This window comes from Pan troglodytes, chromosome 8 (genome assembly GCF_028858775.2).
Source record: "Pan troglodytes isolate AG18354 chromosome 8, NHGRI_mPanTro3-v2.0_pri, whole genome shotgun sequence".
Classification (NCBI taxonomy): domain Eukaryota; kingdom Metazoa; phylum Chordata; class Mammalia; order Primates; family Hominidae; genus Pan; species Pan troglodytes.
The window spans coordinates 44,811,341-44,830,788 of record NC_072406.2 but is presented as its reverse complement, the minus strand read 5'-3'; the positions used below and the strand labels follow the sequence as shown (position 1 = coordinate 44,830,788).

Genomic DNA, 19,448 nt, shown 5'->3' with positions numbered 1-19,448 from the left:
CTGTTCTGTTTTTATAGTGGCTCAAGCATGTTGATGATCAAGGTAGACAATATTACTACAGTGCAGATGGATCTCGGTCAGAATGGGAATTGCCAAAGGTAATAAACCTTGACACCGAATTTCTATTTAAAAATAGTAGATGAAGTAATATCTGGAGATGGTTTCAGCAGATTTAAGATCTTTATTCTACTTTTACAAAGTAGAATAATTTTTTCAGAATTCACTGTGAATACTGTGAGTAGTGTAAGTTTTCTAAGATGTACAGGTGTCTTCACTATGTGATACTGATTGTTGCTATTCAGAATATCTTTTGGGTTAACTTGAAATTGGCCTTTCCTTATTCTTGGAAATAAGAATTCTCTTCAATACCAATAATGCCATCTTATATCTAGTTGTGTTGAGTATATTGATTTTTCTACATAAAGTTGGTCTTATATTTAATCATTTTTTGAGAGAAAGAAAAGTAACTCAGTATTCAAGTTTATCCTCTTATGTAAATGGTGTGTATGATTGAGCCATTCATTGACTGAGATATAGGCAACATGTGATAAGATGTCCTAGGATTTAGCTGGACGTCTCATTTCCAGACAAGTGTACCAGGGCTGAGTTTATCTAAGGTGGTAGGTTTCAAAGTGGCCATATGCACATCACTATTGGTGCTTGAGATAATTTTAAGTGATATATGAGCAAACATTTGAATTTTAATTGGTGCATTATTTTAATGTTCTAGAAAATAGCCGTAATTAGCAGACAAATATGTGGTGTCAGTTGTTACATATACTTTAGTTTTTAAAATTTGTCTTTTCCCCAAAGTAAGTCAATTTAAAGAAGAATATTAATAGTATAAATGAAACATGGATATAGAAAAAATCACTAGATGTTACTACATTGACTACAAGTTGGGAAACGCTAATCTAGTAAACTAATGTTAATAGTGCTTTCTTCTTTATGTGAATGCTATCTGGCCTTTCATTATTTTATGAAATTCTAAAGCTTGATATGGGTAGGATAAAAATGAAATACATATCCTGTAATTGATTTTTAAGAATACCTTTGTGAGTCTGAGTTGACCAAGTAGCAGAAGAGAGCTCCACTGTAACTGACAGCTTTTACAGTTTTGTAATCTCATGGAACAATGTGTAGGTGGCCATAATGGAAAAGTTCATGGGTGTGGGGGATGAGGAGATACATAAAAGAAATACTAGTACCTTTGATTAATTTGTTGATGAAGCATAGCCTCAGAATTTTCTTGTAGTTTAAAAAACTTGTCACATCTTCAGATAAGCATTTTTTGATCCTTTATCTCACGTTTTACGTAGGTTCTTACTTTCTGTTTGCTCAGCTCAACAGGAAAAACTATTCCATATTTTAAACCACTTTATTGTTTAAATTAATTACACTTTCTAAATTAGGAGTCATATTAAAATTTACATTTATACAATAGGATTGTTTTTTAAAATACTGTTTTCAGCTTAACATGTTAGTATTAGTGAAGATAATTTTTATATTTTAATTATAAGAGCTCCCGTATAAAAAGTTAAGAAGATACTACTATTATCACATTGTGTTTTTACTTCATCAATCATAAAATACCATGAATGAAAAAGATCCAAATAAAAAGTCTATTGAAAAGTGCCACAAATCACATATTTCAGGGTTGAATGTTTTATCTCATTACTCTTTAAAATTATGAAACACAATTCAATAAAACATTTGTGGATATTTTTCATTTTCATTATTATTAATTTATACTTTTAGAATGTGGTTCTGAAGATAAAACCTTATTTATCCTTGAAACTTTGAAGTTGTGCCAAGCACTCAGAACTCTGAAGAACCATAGCTTAGCAGTTGTGATACTCTAGCAAGTTTTTTAAAGTTAAGTTTTATAAAAGTTAAATAACCATTTTATTTTCCAAATATTTCATTGTCTTCCAATAAAACTTATAAGTGGGAAAATGATACCTCAAGCTTAGTACGACTGTTACCAACTTTTAGGGGAAAGGAGATAAACATAATAAGATAAGCAATTTATTTTATTAATGTGCTGTGAAGAAGTAATAGAATACCTCAGATACTGCTCTTCAAAATTGGTACCGTTTATAAAAAAAATTTAGTGATTAATTTAGAAAGAATGATTTTATGGATCATGATGGCCAAAATATGTAATAACTTATATGTTGGGGAAAGAGTATTGTTTTGAGGGATGTAATTACTCAGTATTGAAAACTATATATAACAGGGATTGGTTCTGTTAGGCTGTTCTAATAAGGGTTATGCTTATGAAATACAAGCTCTGATTTCCACTTGAAGGAACCAGAAGAAAAATCTGCTCAAAGTTTAGTTCACTGAAAACGATTTAGGTTATAGAAGACTAATATTTTATTAATACAATAATTAAATAAACATATTAAGTTTTTTGTTCCACTTGACAGATTTAAATTGTAGCTCTTAACAGTACCTCAAATACCAGTTGAGTTTTTGGAGGAATCATCTGCTGTATCTTTCTTCATAGTGGTTTCTGATTCCCTGGAGTAATGACATCAGTCACAAGGCTGCTTTTGAGTGATTTGTCCCAGGTCAGGGTCCTTTGAAGGGAGAGAGTCCCAGGACGGCCTAATATCAGGAATAATTTGGAGTCTTAACTGGTAGCTAAATATTCCTACTGGGTTTCTTTATAACTCAATTCTATAATTTCCTTGGTCAGAAGAACTATAGGCTGCATTAGGAAACCTATTTACTTTCAGAGATGCCTTTAATGAAAAAAAGAGGAGAGGCAAGAGACTGAATCAAGACCTCAAAGGATATTTTACAGCAGTGGAAATGGGTACTGATTGTGACCAGCGTTGAATCCTCAGTTTTGTGATACTATTTCATTTTCTGCTGCCATTTGCTGCTTAGCATAAAGTGTCAGAAGGTCTTCACAGTTTCTTTAACTCTCAATTAAAGTGGATATGGAGAAGAGGTTTGAATTAAATACAGTGGAAATGAGGAAATAAGGAAAAGTGCTGTAGAGTCACTATTTCATAGATTGTTACTGCATGATAAAGACAACTTCAGGTTACATTCTGCACTCTTAAGCAACTTAATACTTACTAGTAAGTCTAAGATAAATCTGTCAAGCTTGTAACCCCCATGCAGATATTAAAATTTAGTTTAATTACTATTTTCTGAACACATCTTTGGTGTTCAGTATTATGTAATATGTTGTGATAAATGCAAATACATAGGATATGGTCTTTACCCTAAAAATTTTTGTTGTAAGTTTGGAAAGAAGAAACATGTTCATATGACAACTGAGTAAAAAAGAATGTATACATAAATACAAACACTCTGGGTTAGGTGTAGGAGAAGGGAACCAGAAAACTATTAGACAGGAAGGAGGATTGAGAGAAAGAAATAAAGGAGAATAAATGGAGAGAGAGAAAACAAAACATTCCCCACTCAAAATGAAGTCTGCTGTTCAGTATTTCAAATAAAATGTGTGAAGAAATCCAATGCTATTATCATAGACATAAGAAGAATCAAAACATGGTATTCACTCCAGATGAAAGTAATGTTCTTTTTTTTTTTTTAAAGACGGAGTCTCGCTCTGTCGCCCAGGCTGGAGTGCAGTGGCACGATCTCAGCTCACTGCAACCTCTGCCTCCCAGGTTCAAGCGATTCTCCTACGTACCTGGGATTATAGGCGTGCACCAGCACACCTGGCTAATTTTTGTATTTTTAGTAGAGATGGGGTTTCATCATGTTGGTCAGACTAGTCTCGAACTCCTGACCTTGTGATCTGCCCACCTCAGCCTCCCAGAGTGCTGGAATTACAGGCGTGAGCCACCGCGCCCAGCCGAAAGTAATGTTCTTAATAATTTAATAAAGGCTTAAAATTATGCTGTGGATGATCAGAATTAAATGAAGGCTTTCATTTAAAAAGAACAAGAAATTAGGAAAAATAAAAACATACATGAATAGGTAAATATGATGAATAAATTAGAAATCTTCAAGATGAAAAAACATAGTTATTCAAATAAAAAATGCAGTCAGCATAAACTTTAGACAGGGACAGAAAGCTAACAAATATGAAAGCATAGTTAAGAAAAATGGAGGATGAGTTGAAAGTTTTCTATATTCATATATTAGGAATTCCAAAAGAAGAGAATGGAGGAATGGTGTGGAAACAGTATTTGAAAATATAATTTCTAGGAATTTTCTAAAATTGAAGGAAGACATGAGTCTTTAGAAAATATGCTTTCAATGCTGTCAAGGATAAATAAAAATAAATCAACATGTCAACAAATTTTGCTGGGTCTTCAGAACCCAGGAGACAATCTTAAAAGCCGTCACGGGGGGAAAGGACAGATCACCTACTGCAGTAGATGGCACCACTGGATCCATTCTTACTCTAGTATTAGGTTCTTTGTTGTGTACCTTTGTGGTGGCCTCCCAAATTGTCCTGTCGTTAACTGAGTTCAGCTGTGTGGCTTGCTTTCACTGGGATATGAACAAATATGACACAAGGAGAGTATTGAAATGGGCTTGTAGTCAGGGCTTGCTCTTGCACCTCTGCCATTGCCACGAGAAGAATGTGCCCAGGCTAGCCTCCCAGTCTCAGGAGGGGGATGAGAGACAGACTGGTGCAGATGAGCCCCTCTAGATCAGACAGTTTTTAGCCAACCCAGAAATCTGTGGTAATACATGATCAACATTTTAAGCCAAGTAAAGCACACTGTCTCTGTTTATTATACCTACTCTGTTCCAGGTGAACACCACAAAAGCCTATCCTTCTGCATGATGTGCTGTGCAGAACATGTTATGAAGCCCAGTCAGCCATCCCTAACCAGCACTATTGAAAGAGCACTCTCCCCCTCCCTGCCTGGGCACTATGGAGACTGTGGGGTGGAGCCCTGTTGACTAGACCCACAGTGCATGCGAGGAACCCTGTGATTCATCCTCCCTATGCACTAAATGGACAACAGCAACAAGGCAGCACCCCACCCTATCCCAAGCAGAGTGTGGGAAGAGGATTATGGAGAGGAAGGAACCAGAGAAAGAGATTTCTAAACTGTGTATAAGGTCCTAGACACTACTCCCAGTGGCCTATGCATGAAAACAACCAGAATTAACATAGCAAAATCTTTGAGAACTGAAACATGGTGTGGAGTACTGCCCAGGTTTCAGACTGGCCTCTGGGTAGCACACAAACAGGGCAGATCAGAACAGCAATTAAAAGATTTTTAAAATGAAATTGACATTTGAACTATGGGCCATAAAAGCAGGCCGGGGTTCACAACCTGCTAAAATATGTTTAAATAGAAACTAAAGTCTTATAGTACTCAAAACATCCAAATATGACCTAGAATTACTTGTCATAGCAAGAACCAGGAAAATCTGAACTTGAATGAGAAAAGACAATCAGTAGGTTGGTGACACACCAAGATGACAGGGATGAATGAATTATCTCATAGGATTTTAAGTCAGCTGTCATAAAAGTGCTACAGCAAGCAATTATAAACACACTTGAGATAAGTGAAGAGGTTGGAAGTCTCAGCAAAGAAATAGAAGATATACAGAAAAACCAAAGGGAAATCCTAGAGCCAAAAATCAAGTACTGGATGGCTCAATAATGGAATGGAGGTAAAAGAGAAGAGAATCTATGATCTTGAAGGTAGGTTAGTAGAAATTATTTAGTCTGAACAATGGAGAGACAATAGATTTCCAAAAAAAAAAAAAAAAATGAACAGTGCCTCAGAGACCTGTGGGAAAATACGAAAGAGCTAACCTTCCTTTCATTGGAGTTCCAGAAGGAGAAAGGAAAGAGTGTGAGACAGAAAGATACTTTGAAGTAGTTTGAAAATGCCCCCAATTTGGCAAAAGACAAACCAATAGATTCAAGAAGCTGAATAAACACCAGATAAGGTAAACCCAAAGAAATCCATATCCAGGCTCATTGTATTCAAAATTTCTGAAAACTAAAGACCCTCCCTCCCCCTGATAAAGTCTTGAAAGCCCTTCAGTGAAACAACACTTTACCTTTAGGATAAGAATTTGAATGAAGTGAGTGCCTTATCAGAAGCCTTATCAGAAGCCATGGAAGCCAGAAAGAAGTGGCATAACATTTTTCAAATGCTAGAAGAAAAGAACTGTGAACCCTTCTGCACCCAGCAAAAATATCCTTCAGGAATAAAAGTAATATAAGGACATTTTCAGAATGAAACTAAACTAAGAGATTTATCCCTAGCAGTCTTGCTTTCAAAGAGTTGCTGTAGGAAGTCTTTCAAACAGAAGGGAAGTGATAAGAAAACTTGAAATATCAGGAATGAATAAAGAACAACAGAAAGGGTGAATATCTGAGGAGACTTTTGTCCTGGGTGTTTAAAATTGTCTTTGACATTTGAAACAAAAATTATAACATTCCTGAAGTAGTCCTGATATACAGTAGTGATATTTAAGACAACTGTTTCATAAAGAGTGAGTGAGTAAAGGGATGTAATTTTTGGTAGGGTTTCTATATTCCACTTGAAGTAGTAAAATGTTGATACTAGTAGACTGATAAATTATGTATATTGTAATCCCTAGAGCAAGCACTAAAAAAGTATAACGAGAGGCTCAAGAAACTGTAGATATATTAAAATATAATAGTAAAAATTGCTCAAGTAGCCCACAGGACGGTAGGAAAGGAGAAACAGACAATTAATGATAAAATGCCAGACTTAAATCCTAACATTATAAATAATCACATTAAATGTAAATGCTCTAAACACACCTGTTAAAAGATTTGCAAAATGGATATTAAATCACTGTGATCCAAGAATATGCTTCTGTAAGGAAATCACTATTCTTTCTTTCTTTATTTTTTTGAGACAGACTATCACTCTGTCGCCCAAGCTGGAGTGCAGTGGTGAAATTTCGGTTCGCTGCAGCTTCCACCTCCCAGATTCAAGCTATTCTTGTGCCTCAGCCTTTTGAGTAGCTAGGCCTATAGCAATGTACCACCAAACCTGGCTAATTTTTGTATTTTTAGTAGAGACAGGCTTTTACCATGTTGGCCAGGCTGGTCTCAAATTCCTGACCTCAGGTGATCCACCCATCTCAGCCTCCCAAAGTGTTGGGATTACAGGCGTGAGCCACCGAGCCCAGATGAAAATCACTTTCTTACAATGACACATTATGCTAAAGGTTATCTATTAAATAATCTGCAGTAAATCTCATACTTCACGGTGAGATTACAGAAGCTTTCCCATTAGAGTTAGGGACTAGACTAGAACATTTCTATCACGCTTCTATTCAACAATTAAGAAAAGGAAACAAATAATGGAATTAAAAAGGAAGAGATGCAATTGTTTTTTAAAATTATTATTATTATTAGAAAATCCCAAGAGAACCTGTAAACTTAAAACTGATGAGAGTTCAGCAAAGTTGCTGGATATGAAATTAACATGAAACTACCCATTTGTCTAGTAAAAAGTGAGTTTGAAAATGTGATTGCAGTGAAGATACTATTTATATTAGCAGCAGTAGCAACAAGAGTTGTAACTAAGAACATGTTTATTAAAGGTCTGTAAGATTTTAATAAAGAAATTTTCAGAGCAGAATAAAGGAAGACCCAAATAAATAGTGTAGCATACCATCATGATCTTGGATTGGGAGGCTGAATTTTATAACAATGTCCAAATTAATCTACAAGTCCAATGCATTTCCATTTAATATCCCTTCCCTCACTTTTTTGGGGAATGGAACCTAAAATTTATATTTGCAAACAGATATCCATAAAGAGTCAAAATATTCCTGAATAGGGAGTCGTTGGTGGGTAGGGGACAGGAAAGATAGAGTTCCTGCTATGGTAATTAAGTTGGAATAGTAAGGGCACATGTATAAAACTCAGACATGGCATTACAAATCAACGGGGTTAGGGAGACTTTGGCTCTACAAAAAAAAAAAAAAGCCAAGTGTGCTGGCATGTACTTGTAGTCCCAGCTACTCAAATGGCTGGGGCAGGAACATCTCTTGAGCCCAGAAGTTCAAGGTTGCAGTGAGCTCTGATCATGCCACTGCGCTCCAGCCTGGGTGACAGAGAGGGACCCTGTCTCAACAAACAAACAAGCATTGGTTTGTGTCATCTGAGATGCTGCAACAACAACTAAAAAGAAAACAAATCAATGGGGTAAGCATGGACTAAGTAAGAGTGTTACTAAGATTATTGGTTTTCACATGATAAAAATGAAAATAAATGTAGATCTTGACCTCACTTCATGCTCAATGATTAATTTCAGTTAGATTAAAGACATAAATATAACAAGTAAAACTTTAAAGACTGTGGAAAGATATATCAAAGAATATCTTTGTCTGCAGAGTAGGAAAGATTTCTTGAACAAGACTCAGAAGCCTACTATAAAAGGAAAGATTGACAGATATGACTGAATTAAAATTAAACAAAACACCTTCTGTTTGTAGAAGATGTAATCAAAGGGGAGAAGATGGGCCACAAACTAGGAAAAGATATCTTCAACTCACATAGCCTAGAAAGGTTTAGAATCCAGAACATGTAAAGAACTTACTAGTTCATTTTGAATTTAATTTTTGGTTTAGGTTTTTAAAATAATGCTTATTTTTGATTTTAGTAGAAGAGATAGAAGTAGAAAAAATAATTTGTCTGATTTTACTTTATAAATTATGATAGTTAATATTTATTGATAATGTACTACTCTTTTAATATTTTCTTCTTTAATACTTTGATCTTTATAGCAACTCCGTGAATGAGATATTTCTGTTATATCCACTTCACAGTTGACAAAACTTAGACTGAGGGAGATTAAATATTTTACCAAAGATAACACTACTTTGGTCTGTGTAACACCAGAGTCTGTGATCTTCTCAATTGTGCCACAGTTCTGGTTAAAGATGAGAAAACTGAGGCTGGAAAATTTGTGGAGATGTCATATAATGAACTTTGCCTAACAGTCTTTGTCATTTGGAGCCAAGAGGTTTAGATTCCACTTTCATTTCTATTGTTTATGAACTGTTTTTTGTGTTTTTTGCTTTGTTTTGTTTTAGTATAATGCTTCATCCCAGCAGCAAAGAGAAATAATTAAAAGTAGGAGCCTGGACAGGCGGCTGCAAGAACCAATAGTATTAACAAAGTGGAGACATAGCACCATTGTATTGGACACTAATGATAAGGTAGGACTGTTGAGATTTTTGGCAAGTTCTTTGCATTATATTGTACAGTGAATTGTAACTATTCGTACTAATATTTTATGTATTTAGTAAATATTCTTTGCTAAAACATTTGATTTCTTTTGAACTAATTTAAGCTTTTGATCTGCATGTATGTTGAAATGTTACTACATTATTGTTTCTTTTACCAAATCGCATACTTTAGTGACTACATTTTTATGTATTTAGCATCAGTTTGTCATGAAGTAGGTTTTGGTTTTGAGGGTTTTGGTTTTTGCACAATAGACTGACTTATCTGTGGCTTACTGATATGTGTACCTTGATACATTTGATCCCAGTAGGTGACAGATTTTTCTTGCTTACCTTATTTTAAAGTCACATTCTGTTATCCTTTGTCTTCAGTCTCTAGGAGGTTTCATAGGGAAGACATTTAATTAATTTTCGTCATCCCAGGTAATATTGGAATTCTATTCCCTTTGTTTCTCTAAATGCTCTCTGCAGAAAGCACTTCTTTTATCAGTCTGAGGAGTAATGTCCTCTGTTTCAAAAACGGGTAAATTTTAATGCAAACATTAGAATGGATGTTTTAAACACTTCTTTAGAGGTTACTTATTCACAGTGTAGCTTCATTTTGGGGATAAGTTGGGAACTTAGTATGAATTTGCAGAATATTAGGTATATTGATTTTGAAATGTAAAGGTTTTTAAAATCATCAGGCTTCTTGTAGCATGACTAACAGTTTTTCTGTAATTTTTAGGTGTGTTCGTGAAAACAGAATTAACTATCCCTATGGCATATTTCATTATGTTTGGATACTTTCAGTCCTAAATTCCTTTATAAATAATCTCAATTGATCAGTCATAACAAGCATAATATTTTGGTACTACAAGTTACTATAAAATTGGTCTTTGTTGAATTTAAAGGTGTAGTGTTAGAAACAGCCTTCATACATGTGTATAAGATGGACTAATAGAAAACAACGAAAGTAACAGACCAGTTTCTAGTTTCTAGTTTGTAAGGATCTTGTGTTGAATATAGAGACCACATTAAAGGAATGACATTCTGGAGTCTGTGCTATTGAAGATATGCTTGAAAATATATTAGTGTTGAGATTAATCTAGGTAAGAAAAATACCTAGAGATTTCTAATAGGAAAAATTCACTCAACCAAGAACCAGATTACAATTCAGGATAAATAGGAATCTCCCAAATACCATATATACTGTTCTAAGGCAAACCATTGTTGAACCAACTCTACCGCCTCTTCATACCAGAACAAATAGGATGATGATTTTGATAATTTGTGCTTAAAATTTCTTACTCCTTTTTCTTTTTTTCGACATCATAAAATGTCAATCTTACTCCTTTTTAATCTCTCAATTCATTTTTTAAAATTAATTTTCAATCTATTGCTTTAAATAACTTGCATGCTTTCATCTCATTGTCCCAGAGTTGCAAGAATATGATTTTTTTGCGATTAGAGATTTACTTATTTTTGGTAGAAATGTCTTTTTTACCCTCTACCTTACCCTTTGCAAACAGATGCATAAGTTTCTTAACATAAGGCAGTTTTTTAGGTTTTGAAAAAGGGACTGACTACCAGAACAAACTAGCTAATATGTGATAAGGGATGAAGTGTGTATAACCTGAATTGTCATCGCAGCAACCTAATACAGATGCTCTGCAACTTAGGGTGAGGTTATATCCCAGTAAACCCACATAAGTTGAAAATACCATTAATTGAAAATACCACAAGGTGAAATGCATGTAATACACCTAACCCACTGTACATCATGGCTTAGCCTAGCCTACCTTAAATGTGCTCTGAACATTTACATTAACCTACAGTGGGGCAAAATCATTCAGTAACATGGTACACTGTAGAATATCAATTATTTACCTTTGTAATCTGTTTACCCTGGTAATCAGGTGGCTGACTGGAAGCTGGGGCTAGATGCCTCTGTGCAGCATCATGAGAGAGTGTCATATTGAATATTGTTAGCCCAGGAAAAGATCAAAATTTCAAGTATGTTTTCTAGTGAATGCCTATCACTTTCCCATCACCTTAAAGTTGAACAATCATAAGTCAAGGACCATCTATTATTGTATAGCAAATGTTGTTGTGATGACATAGGTCCTAATTCAGTTTACAGATAACCTTGGAAGGGTAGGCGTATGTCTGTGTGTGTATGTGTGAATGCATCTGTTTCTGCCTTTTTTTTCTGTTTTTACTAAAACTATTCATAGATGTATAAGGTGTATATTTATATGCATATATCTAAATATAGATAAATGTATACATGTAAAATTATTTCTTGTTTATAATAGTTATAATTGTACATATGTTATTACTGTATTTGTGGTTTTTATTTCTGTGGGACTGAATGTGCTATGAAAAATATAATTATCATTTTATTCAGTTACTTATTTTCTACTTTATGGATCATCAGATCTTCCATCTTTCTCATACTGTTTTACTATCAGACAGTCTTAGGAATCAAAAATTGATCTGAAGTTGTCAGAAAAAAATACTTAAGTGAGATTTGGATCTTAAGTTAAATTTTTTTGAAGTTTTTTATTCAATGTGATTTTAATATTTTCTCCATTAATAGTACCTTTTTTGATTTATAAACTTGTCCCTTCAAGGGCTTCCATGTAAACTTTCACTGCTACTAGTTTCTGTATTTACAAATTGTGTGGCATATAAACCCGAAGACATTTTTCCAAATCAGTAAATGTTGAGTTAATAGTTTTTTTGCAAGTGTTACTTAAAACAAATTCCCAGGTTGGTTGACAGCACCTTCTCCAGGTTTATAGACATAGAAAACTAGAATGATACCTACGTGGAGATGAATGTTCAAAGGAACTTTTTGGTTTGATAGAAACAAATTAATAATAGGTAATGGTGTATGATTTAAAAAATTCTCTTTTTCTGAAATTATTCAAAACATCTAAGGAAATGGAGAAAATTTAAGTGGAGGTGGGCTACTGCTACCAGAAAAAAGTTTTTCAGTCTTACCCTCCATGAACAGTCCTATCAACATCTGTAATAGAAATCATATTCTGTGTTTTAATATTGACAAAGCAGACTGCTTAAAAAAAAACACGTTATTGGTTTGGTCTTATAGGCTTAGACATTAAATTTTTTTTTTTCTGGGGAGTTATTAATATTTAAATCATAGGTTTCTTTCTTGAATTTAAAATATCTTATTTCTAATTTTTGGAAAGTTTTCTATAAATTACCTTAAATACTAATAGCAATTTAATTTCTTATATAGCTTTTGACTAAAATTAAATTCTCATTCTGGCATTTGCCAAGTTATTTCTGTGACCTTGCCTAATCCTGGGTATTTATACTTACCATACCAAGAGCAAGTTAGTATTATGATTATAACTTATTTATCCAGAAGTGTTTAGGTTTTACTTATTTTAATATGGTTAATTCAAACTGATATAACATCATGATTTTAAGGCAGCATGTATCATTTCTTTTGAGTAATTCCATATGCATTATTTAAATTTAACTATAATTGCTATAAAAAGCGCCATATTTTATATACTTTTAATAACGTTTGTAGTTTTAAAATCATTACCTTATTAGCTTGGAGCTGAATATAGAACGAAAATAATGAGGAAAAAATTTGTTATTCTCTCTTACTAAGCTCTCCCACTGTGAGTAGAGGCAGAAATATAATTATATAAAATAGAGTAACTTTTTTCATTACTTATTTCTTGTAGGAATCTCCAACTGCCTCAAAACCCTGCTTTCCTGAAAATGAGTCTTCTCCCTCCTCACCAAAGCACCAAGATACAGTTAGTATGATAGAAGCATATCTTATAATGTAGTCCAGTTATTTCAATCAATTTTAGCAAGTTAATTTACTCTTAATGTAGTGTTTAAATGAGCTTCTATTAAATTTCATTGGTTTTTCTAAAAAATCACAATCAAAATAAGTTTAACAATCAGATTTTATTGATTTAAAAGTCCCCCTTTTGTTTAAAATATGGTATCTTACATGATTAAATTATATACCATATTTTTAAGTGATGAACTTATATTTGTTTTTAAAAATAAATATAAAATTCCCAGACAATACTATGACATTATACTTTACTCTTTTTTTCCTCAGGCCAGCAGTCCAAAGGTAAGAAGCAATCCTCTCCTTCTTAATAGGCATAGACACCTTCATTTTCTATGCTGTAAAATATATTGCCAAGTCTGTGCCAGATGAATATTGGAAATAATATAGCTTAACTGTAAGTTCTCCTAAACTGGAAAACCTCCATGTGACTTCTGTTAAGATACCTGTCTTAACTCTGATGAAATTTTACTTAATTTCTGTATTTATACTCACTCCCAGTCTTTTCTGTTGCTGATTATGCTATTCCCCTTCAATGGCTTCTGGGTTTTTTTTGTTACCGTTTTTTAAATAGAGACATGGTTGCGCTCTGTTGTCCAGGCTGGAGTGTAGTAGAACCATCATAGCTCACTGCAGCCTCAACCACCTGCCCCTCCCCCACCAGGCTTAGGTGATTCTCCCGTCTCAGCCTCCCTAGTAGCTGGGACCACAGGCATGCACCAGCACGCTCTGCTAAATTTTTTTTTTTTTTTTTTTGAGATGGAGCCTCACTCTGTTGCCCAGGCTGGAGTGCAATGGCATGATCTCGGCTAACTGCAGCCTCCACCTCCCAGGTTCAAGTGATTCTTCTGTCTCAGCCTGCCGAGTAGCTGGGATCACAGGCATGCGCCACAACACCTGGCTAATTTTTTGTATTTTTAGTAGAGACGGGGTTTCGCTATGTTGACCAGGCTGGTCTCAAACTCCTGCCCTCAAGTGATCCACCCACCCTGGCCTCCCAAAGTGCTGGGATTACAGGCATGAGCCACTGTGCCTGGCCCGCTTGGCTAATTTTTAAAAAATTTTTATGGAGATAAGGGGTCTTGCTTTGTTGCCCAGGCTGGTCTTGAACTTGTGGCCTCAAGTGATATGCCTGCCTTGGCCTCCCAAAGTGCTGGGATTACAGATGTGAGCTACCACACCCAGCCTGTTTTCTTGTAGAATGAAGCCCTAAAATTCTTAATGAGCATGACAAGGCTGTGCATGCTCTGGCTCCTGAGTGCCTCCACCACCTCATCTCATATTTCCTTTTCTCTTCTTGCTTGTTGTCCTACCACACCACCCTTCTCTCAGTTCCTCAAAGGAGCCTGCCTTTCAGATCAGGGTCCTTGTGTGTGTCATTTCTTCTGCATGCTGAAACATTCTCCCCGACATCTTTGCCTGGTTAGCTTCTATTCATTCATCAGGGCTTAGTTTGAACTTTTATTTCCTCAGAGAATTTTATTCTAATTCTCTAGGTTAGGCAAAGTTTTCCTATAATACTCTTCATAGTATTTGATTATATATTATTCGATTACATAAAATAACTTGTCATTATTTATTTCTTATAGGAACCTCCAACTCTCTATTAATGTCTGTCTTCCCCACCAGACAGAGTAAAGCTTCATTAGAGCAGGAACAGAGTTACCCCATTACCTCCCACAGTGCCATATAATAGCTGCTCAGTAAATATTTGTTGAATAAATAAATGAAACCTTAAAGCTTTTTAAAAGACAAAATTTTATTATGGCTTCTCTAGTTTATGAAATTATGATACACTGTTATTTATTAGGATACTTCAGATTTCCCAGAGGTAAAGATTTTCACAGATACTGTTTCATTTTTCTAACTCTTTCTCCATTCCCTAGTGCAATCTGGTCTTTTTGGCACTAATCAGGGGTTGTACACATTTCCTTCTGATGTTGGCTTAGGCAGTACCCCTGCCTAGAGTGGGCCTTGCTTTTTCTATACATAGTTAAATCCTATACCTCCATCAAGATGGACCCTTCCAGAAAGCTTTGTCAGACTAACGTAGCAGAATAATGTTCTCTTCTTTATCTGAACTCTCAAGTCACTAATTGCATTGAATAAGTGCAAGTTATTATATGTACTTCTAGTCTCCCTACCAGGTTTTAAATTCCTAAAAGAAGTTTAAATAGAGGACAGATAGAGACTACATGCATCTACTTATCTTTTGCATTATTTGCACAGTACTGGGTACATAAACATTACATAACGATAAAAGTGAACATTATTTTGGTTGTTTTGGCAAGAATTGCCATACGAATCTAAGGCACTGTTACTACAGTACTCAATCTGTCCATCTAGAAAAGTAGGAAACCCTTTAAAACTATTTTAAATGTAGGTAATGCACAGTTCCCACAAAGATCTTTTATACATTATTTTCATTTTGTTAAAAGAGAATTCCTAAGTAATCCTAGAAACAAAGTTTTTAAATGTTGCACATGCAGTTACAAGGACTGTTTTCAAATTATTTCACCACCCATTTATCCATTTTCTGAAGTTTGACAGCAGCTAGACCATGCTGGACTCACAGTACCCTCTGATGGCCATCACAGGGAACTGCCTCGCCAATGTTTCTTCTGTTTCAATCTTTTTTTACCTTTAGGTGAAAAAAACAAACCGCCGTGTTAATTCTACCAGAGGTGGTTCTGTTTTTCCATCACCAGACGGCATTCCTTTTTTCCTGAATGCTCCGTCCATGCTGTCGTGCCCTCCCATGGAGGTTTCTGCCCTCTGTGACATCTCTTCACTCCCTCTGCCCTCTGGTTCCTCCTCTGCGCCTGCATGGCTTCTGGTAGTCTTGCGTCTCTTTCTCACTCGTACCCAGTTACTACAGGGAGATATTTCCCTCTTTCTTTGCGAGTTAAAATCTGATTGGTATAAAGGCTTAGTGATAAGAAAGAAGGAAGCTGCAAATTTAGAAGTGGAAATGATACCATCATCATTTTTAGTTCCTTAATGTCACCTTAAAAATCCCTGCAGATTGCTCATCTATCTCCTTTAATCACACCAGATTTAAAATTTCGTCCCTTAATATAAATTTTAAACATGTTAACTTTTTCTTTTCTAATTTTTAAATGATTGTTACTTTTTGTAGTCCCTTTAAATCTGCTTGAAATAGGCAGTATATACATTTTTTAAAAGTCAATAATATATTTTTCTACAATTTGACTATAATATGGATTAAATAGGTTTTTGTGGGCTGATCTAAGAAGCTATTCATTATATGTCCCAATGTACCTATGAGAATATGCATTTTAGAATTCCCAATTACTGAATACTGAGTAAAGTTTTAGAATATGCATTTCAGAAACTTGAGCTTTGATGTTGTATGTCCACTTATGGTATTAATATGCATTAATCAATTTAGAGAAAGACATTTTAAAATTTAATGATTTGAAGTATTAATGGACAAGTTGCTTATTTTTTTCATTGAATATTACTATTCTAAGGCCTTTTTAAAAAACATGAATGTTTAATTCTTTTTATATCCATTGACTCTTTTAAAAATTTATTTTTATTCAGATAAAACTTATGTAACATAAAATTAACCAGTAACCATTTTAAAGGGTACAATTCAGTGGCATTTAATATATTTACAACGTGTGTGGCTATCACCTCTGTTATAGGACATTTCGTCACCCCAAAATAAAACCCATACCCATTAAAAGTCACTCCCCATTTCACCCTCCCCAGTCCCCTGCCCTTGATAACCACTAGCCTGCATTCTGTTTCTATGTATGGATTTACCCATTCTGGATGTTTCATTACAGTGGTGTTTTTTCAATGCTATAGGTACAATTGTGCAAGTTTACTTATTCTATATTTTTAAAATCTTATTGTTACACAATTAACTGAAGATAAGGATTTTGATCAGGTGTATTGATTTTGGTATATCACACTTGTTAGCCTAAATTGAGAAGTACCTACTTTACTAAAAGAATGCAACATCAATTAGAAATTGTGGAGCCTGCAAAGTAATTATGAACTTGTGAAATTTTTCCCAGATTACCTAGTAGAATTTGAAGTTTATTGTTTTCTTGCCTATTAGGATAGAATAATATTGTTACTCAATTTAACCATAATTTGCTAGTCCTTATTAAAGCATTCCTGCTTCTTTTTAATATAAAGTTTCTTTTAGAGTATCAAATACTTAGACCAACAAATATTCATGTATAAGTTTGTATATATTTTATGGGACTTAAGATATTTTTTATGAAGCTTTCTTAGCAACACAAAAACATTGGTTGATTTTGACACATATTATGTAGAGAAAGTATACTAAATAGTATGAAATAAAAATCTGTTTAAATTTTTTTTTTTTTTTTTTCTTTTGAGACGGAGTCTCGCTCTGTCGCCCAGGCTGGAGTGCAGTGGCGCGATCTCGGCTCACTGCAACCTCCGCCTCCCACATTCAAGCAATTCTGTGTCTCAGCCTCCCAAGTAGTTGGGATTACAGGCATCTGCCACCATGCCCAGCTGATTTTTTTATTTTTAGTAGAGATGGGGTTTTACCATCTTAGCCAGACTAGTCTTGAACTCCTGACCTTGTGATCCACCTGTGTTGGCCTCCCAAAGTGCTGAGATTACAGGCGTGAGCCACCGTGCCCTGCCTTAAATGTTTTTCCTAACTCTTACTTGTGTATCCAAACCTATATTACCCATCTGCCTATTTATTTTTATGTCAAATTCAAAAACTTAGATATTTAATAGTTAAAGCTTTATTTTCTCTGTTATTGACCCTCATATTTCTTTCTTGTTATAGTACTGTTAATTTATTGGTAAATTACTTCATCACATATGTATTGAATGCCAACTACATGCTTGATACAGTACTAGGCACTGGTTATTGATGAACATAACAGATGTGGTTCCAACTTATGGCCTAATGGAGTGGATAATGAAGTAATAAAAGTAATAAAAAACACACAATTGTACTTTGCATTAAGGGTGTCTTAGTCCATTGGGGCTGGTATAGCAAAAATATAAACTGAGTGGCTTATAAACAACAGAAATTTATTTCTCACAGTTCTGGTGGCTGAGGAGTCCAAGATCAAGGCATTGATAAATTCACTGTCTGGTGAGGGCACCTTCCTGGTTCATAGATGGTTCCTTTTTGCTGTGTCCTCACATGGCAGAAATAACAAGGGTTCCCTTTTATAAGGGCACTAATTAGATTCATGTGGGCTTCACCTTCATGACCTGATCATCTCCCAGAGGCCCCACCTCCAGGTATCATTACATTTGAGATTAGATTTCAACGTACAAATTTTGAGGGACACGAACATTTAGTCTGTAGTAAGTACAATAAGGCAAACAAACTGAGGCAGTCATAAATAGTGGGAAGTTTACTTAAAAGTGGTCAGGAAAAGCCCTAAAGTAACATTGAAGTGGAGATATTACCAGCTACCCATTGCTCAAGCTTGACAGTTTCCCCAAGATCTTTGCTCTCACCCTAGCAAAAGTCCCTGTCAATTTTGTCTTCTGAATCTGTCAAATTGGGCCCCTCTTCTCTGTCACTGCCACCACATTCAGATCTTTATCATCTGTTATAGTAATGATTAAAATAGTATTCTAGTTGGTTCCTGGTCATGCTACCCTTTCTTAGTGCATTCTTTCTGCTACCTCATTTCTTGCCACTTCTCCACCTCACCCAATACTTTGGGGGAATTTAAAATCCTTCAAATATGAAATGCTGTCTTTAGCCCCTGTGCCTTTCACTGTTGGTTGTTTTTATCTCCTGCTGTTTCAGTCTAGCTGACTCCTGTTCCTTGGTTCAAGTGTCAAGTTCCCCAGGAGGCTGTCTGATGTCTTTCTCTCCCAGGTTGAGTTAGGCATAGCTTTCTCATAGCATGTATCACATTGCATGGGAATTGTTCTTTGTATTTGTACGTTTTGGGTGTAGCAAATTTTGTTCTTTATGTTCAAGTTAGAGTGATTAATAGAGCATTAGTACTTGGGTCTTGATCTCTGTGACCATTTGGTGAAAGTTCTGGACCTTTTCTTTGAGTGATGCATATATACATGCTCAGTTATGTTCCGGTTTCAGTCTATCCATTGATTTGGGTGAGAATCCCTGATCTAGACTCTCCCTCTCATCCTTAGGCTTAGGCTGTCTATCACTACTGCTATGCCATCCATTTTTCTTCCTGTTTTGATGCCTGTGTTTCCTTCCTGCCTCTGCCTTTTTTTTTTTTTTTAATACAAATTCAGCTGTGGCATTTTTAAAATGGGCTTAATTCCCACCTCTCTGCCTTTCCAATTGCTGAGTTCCCTGGCTTAAGTAATCAGTGCCCATCCACTCAGATTAATGTTGTTACTTAGTTCCCATATGATGGAAAGATTTGTTTTCTCCCTGCTTTTGAGGGGTGCAGGTGGCAAA

The 19,448-nt window shown here is 35.0% G+C and overlaps 1 protein-coding gene across 16 annotated transcripts in view; it reads left to right on the top strand.

Moving 5' to 3' along the window:
* Window positions 1–19,448, top strand: part of ARHGAP12 (Rho GTPase activating protein 12) — a 128,265-nt gene that overhangs the window by 81,965 nt on the left and 26,852 nt on the right. For 5 of the 16 annotated variants that reach the window (XM_016962935.4, XM_016962933.3, XM_016962929.4 and 2 more), the window contains 4 exons: window positions 18–98; window positions 9,043–9,168; window positions 12,903–12,977; window positions 13,295–13,309. In XM_016962935.4, the coding sequence (XP_016818424.1) occupies window positions 18–98; window positions 9,043–9,168; window positions 12,903–12,977; window positions 13,295–13,309 (297 nt within the window). The remainder of the gene's footprint in view (window positions 1–17; window positions 99–9,042; window positions 9,169–12,902; window positions 12,978–13,294; window positions 13,310–19,448) is intronic. The other 11 variants (XM_016962939.4, XM_016962934.4, XM_063781575.1 and 8 more) reach the window with 6 other exon arrangements.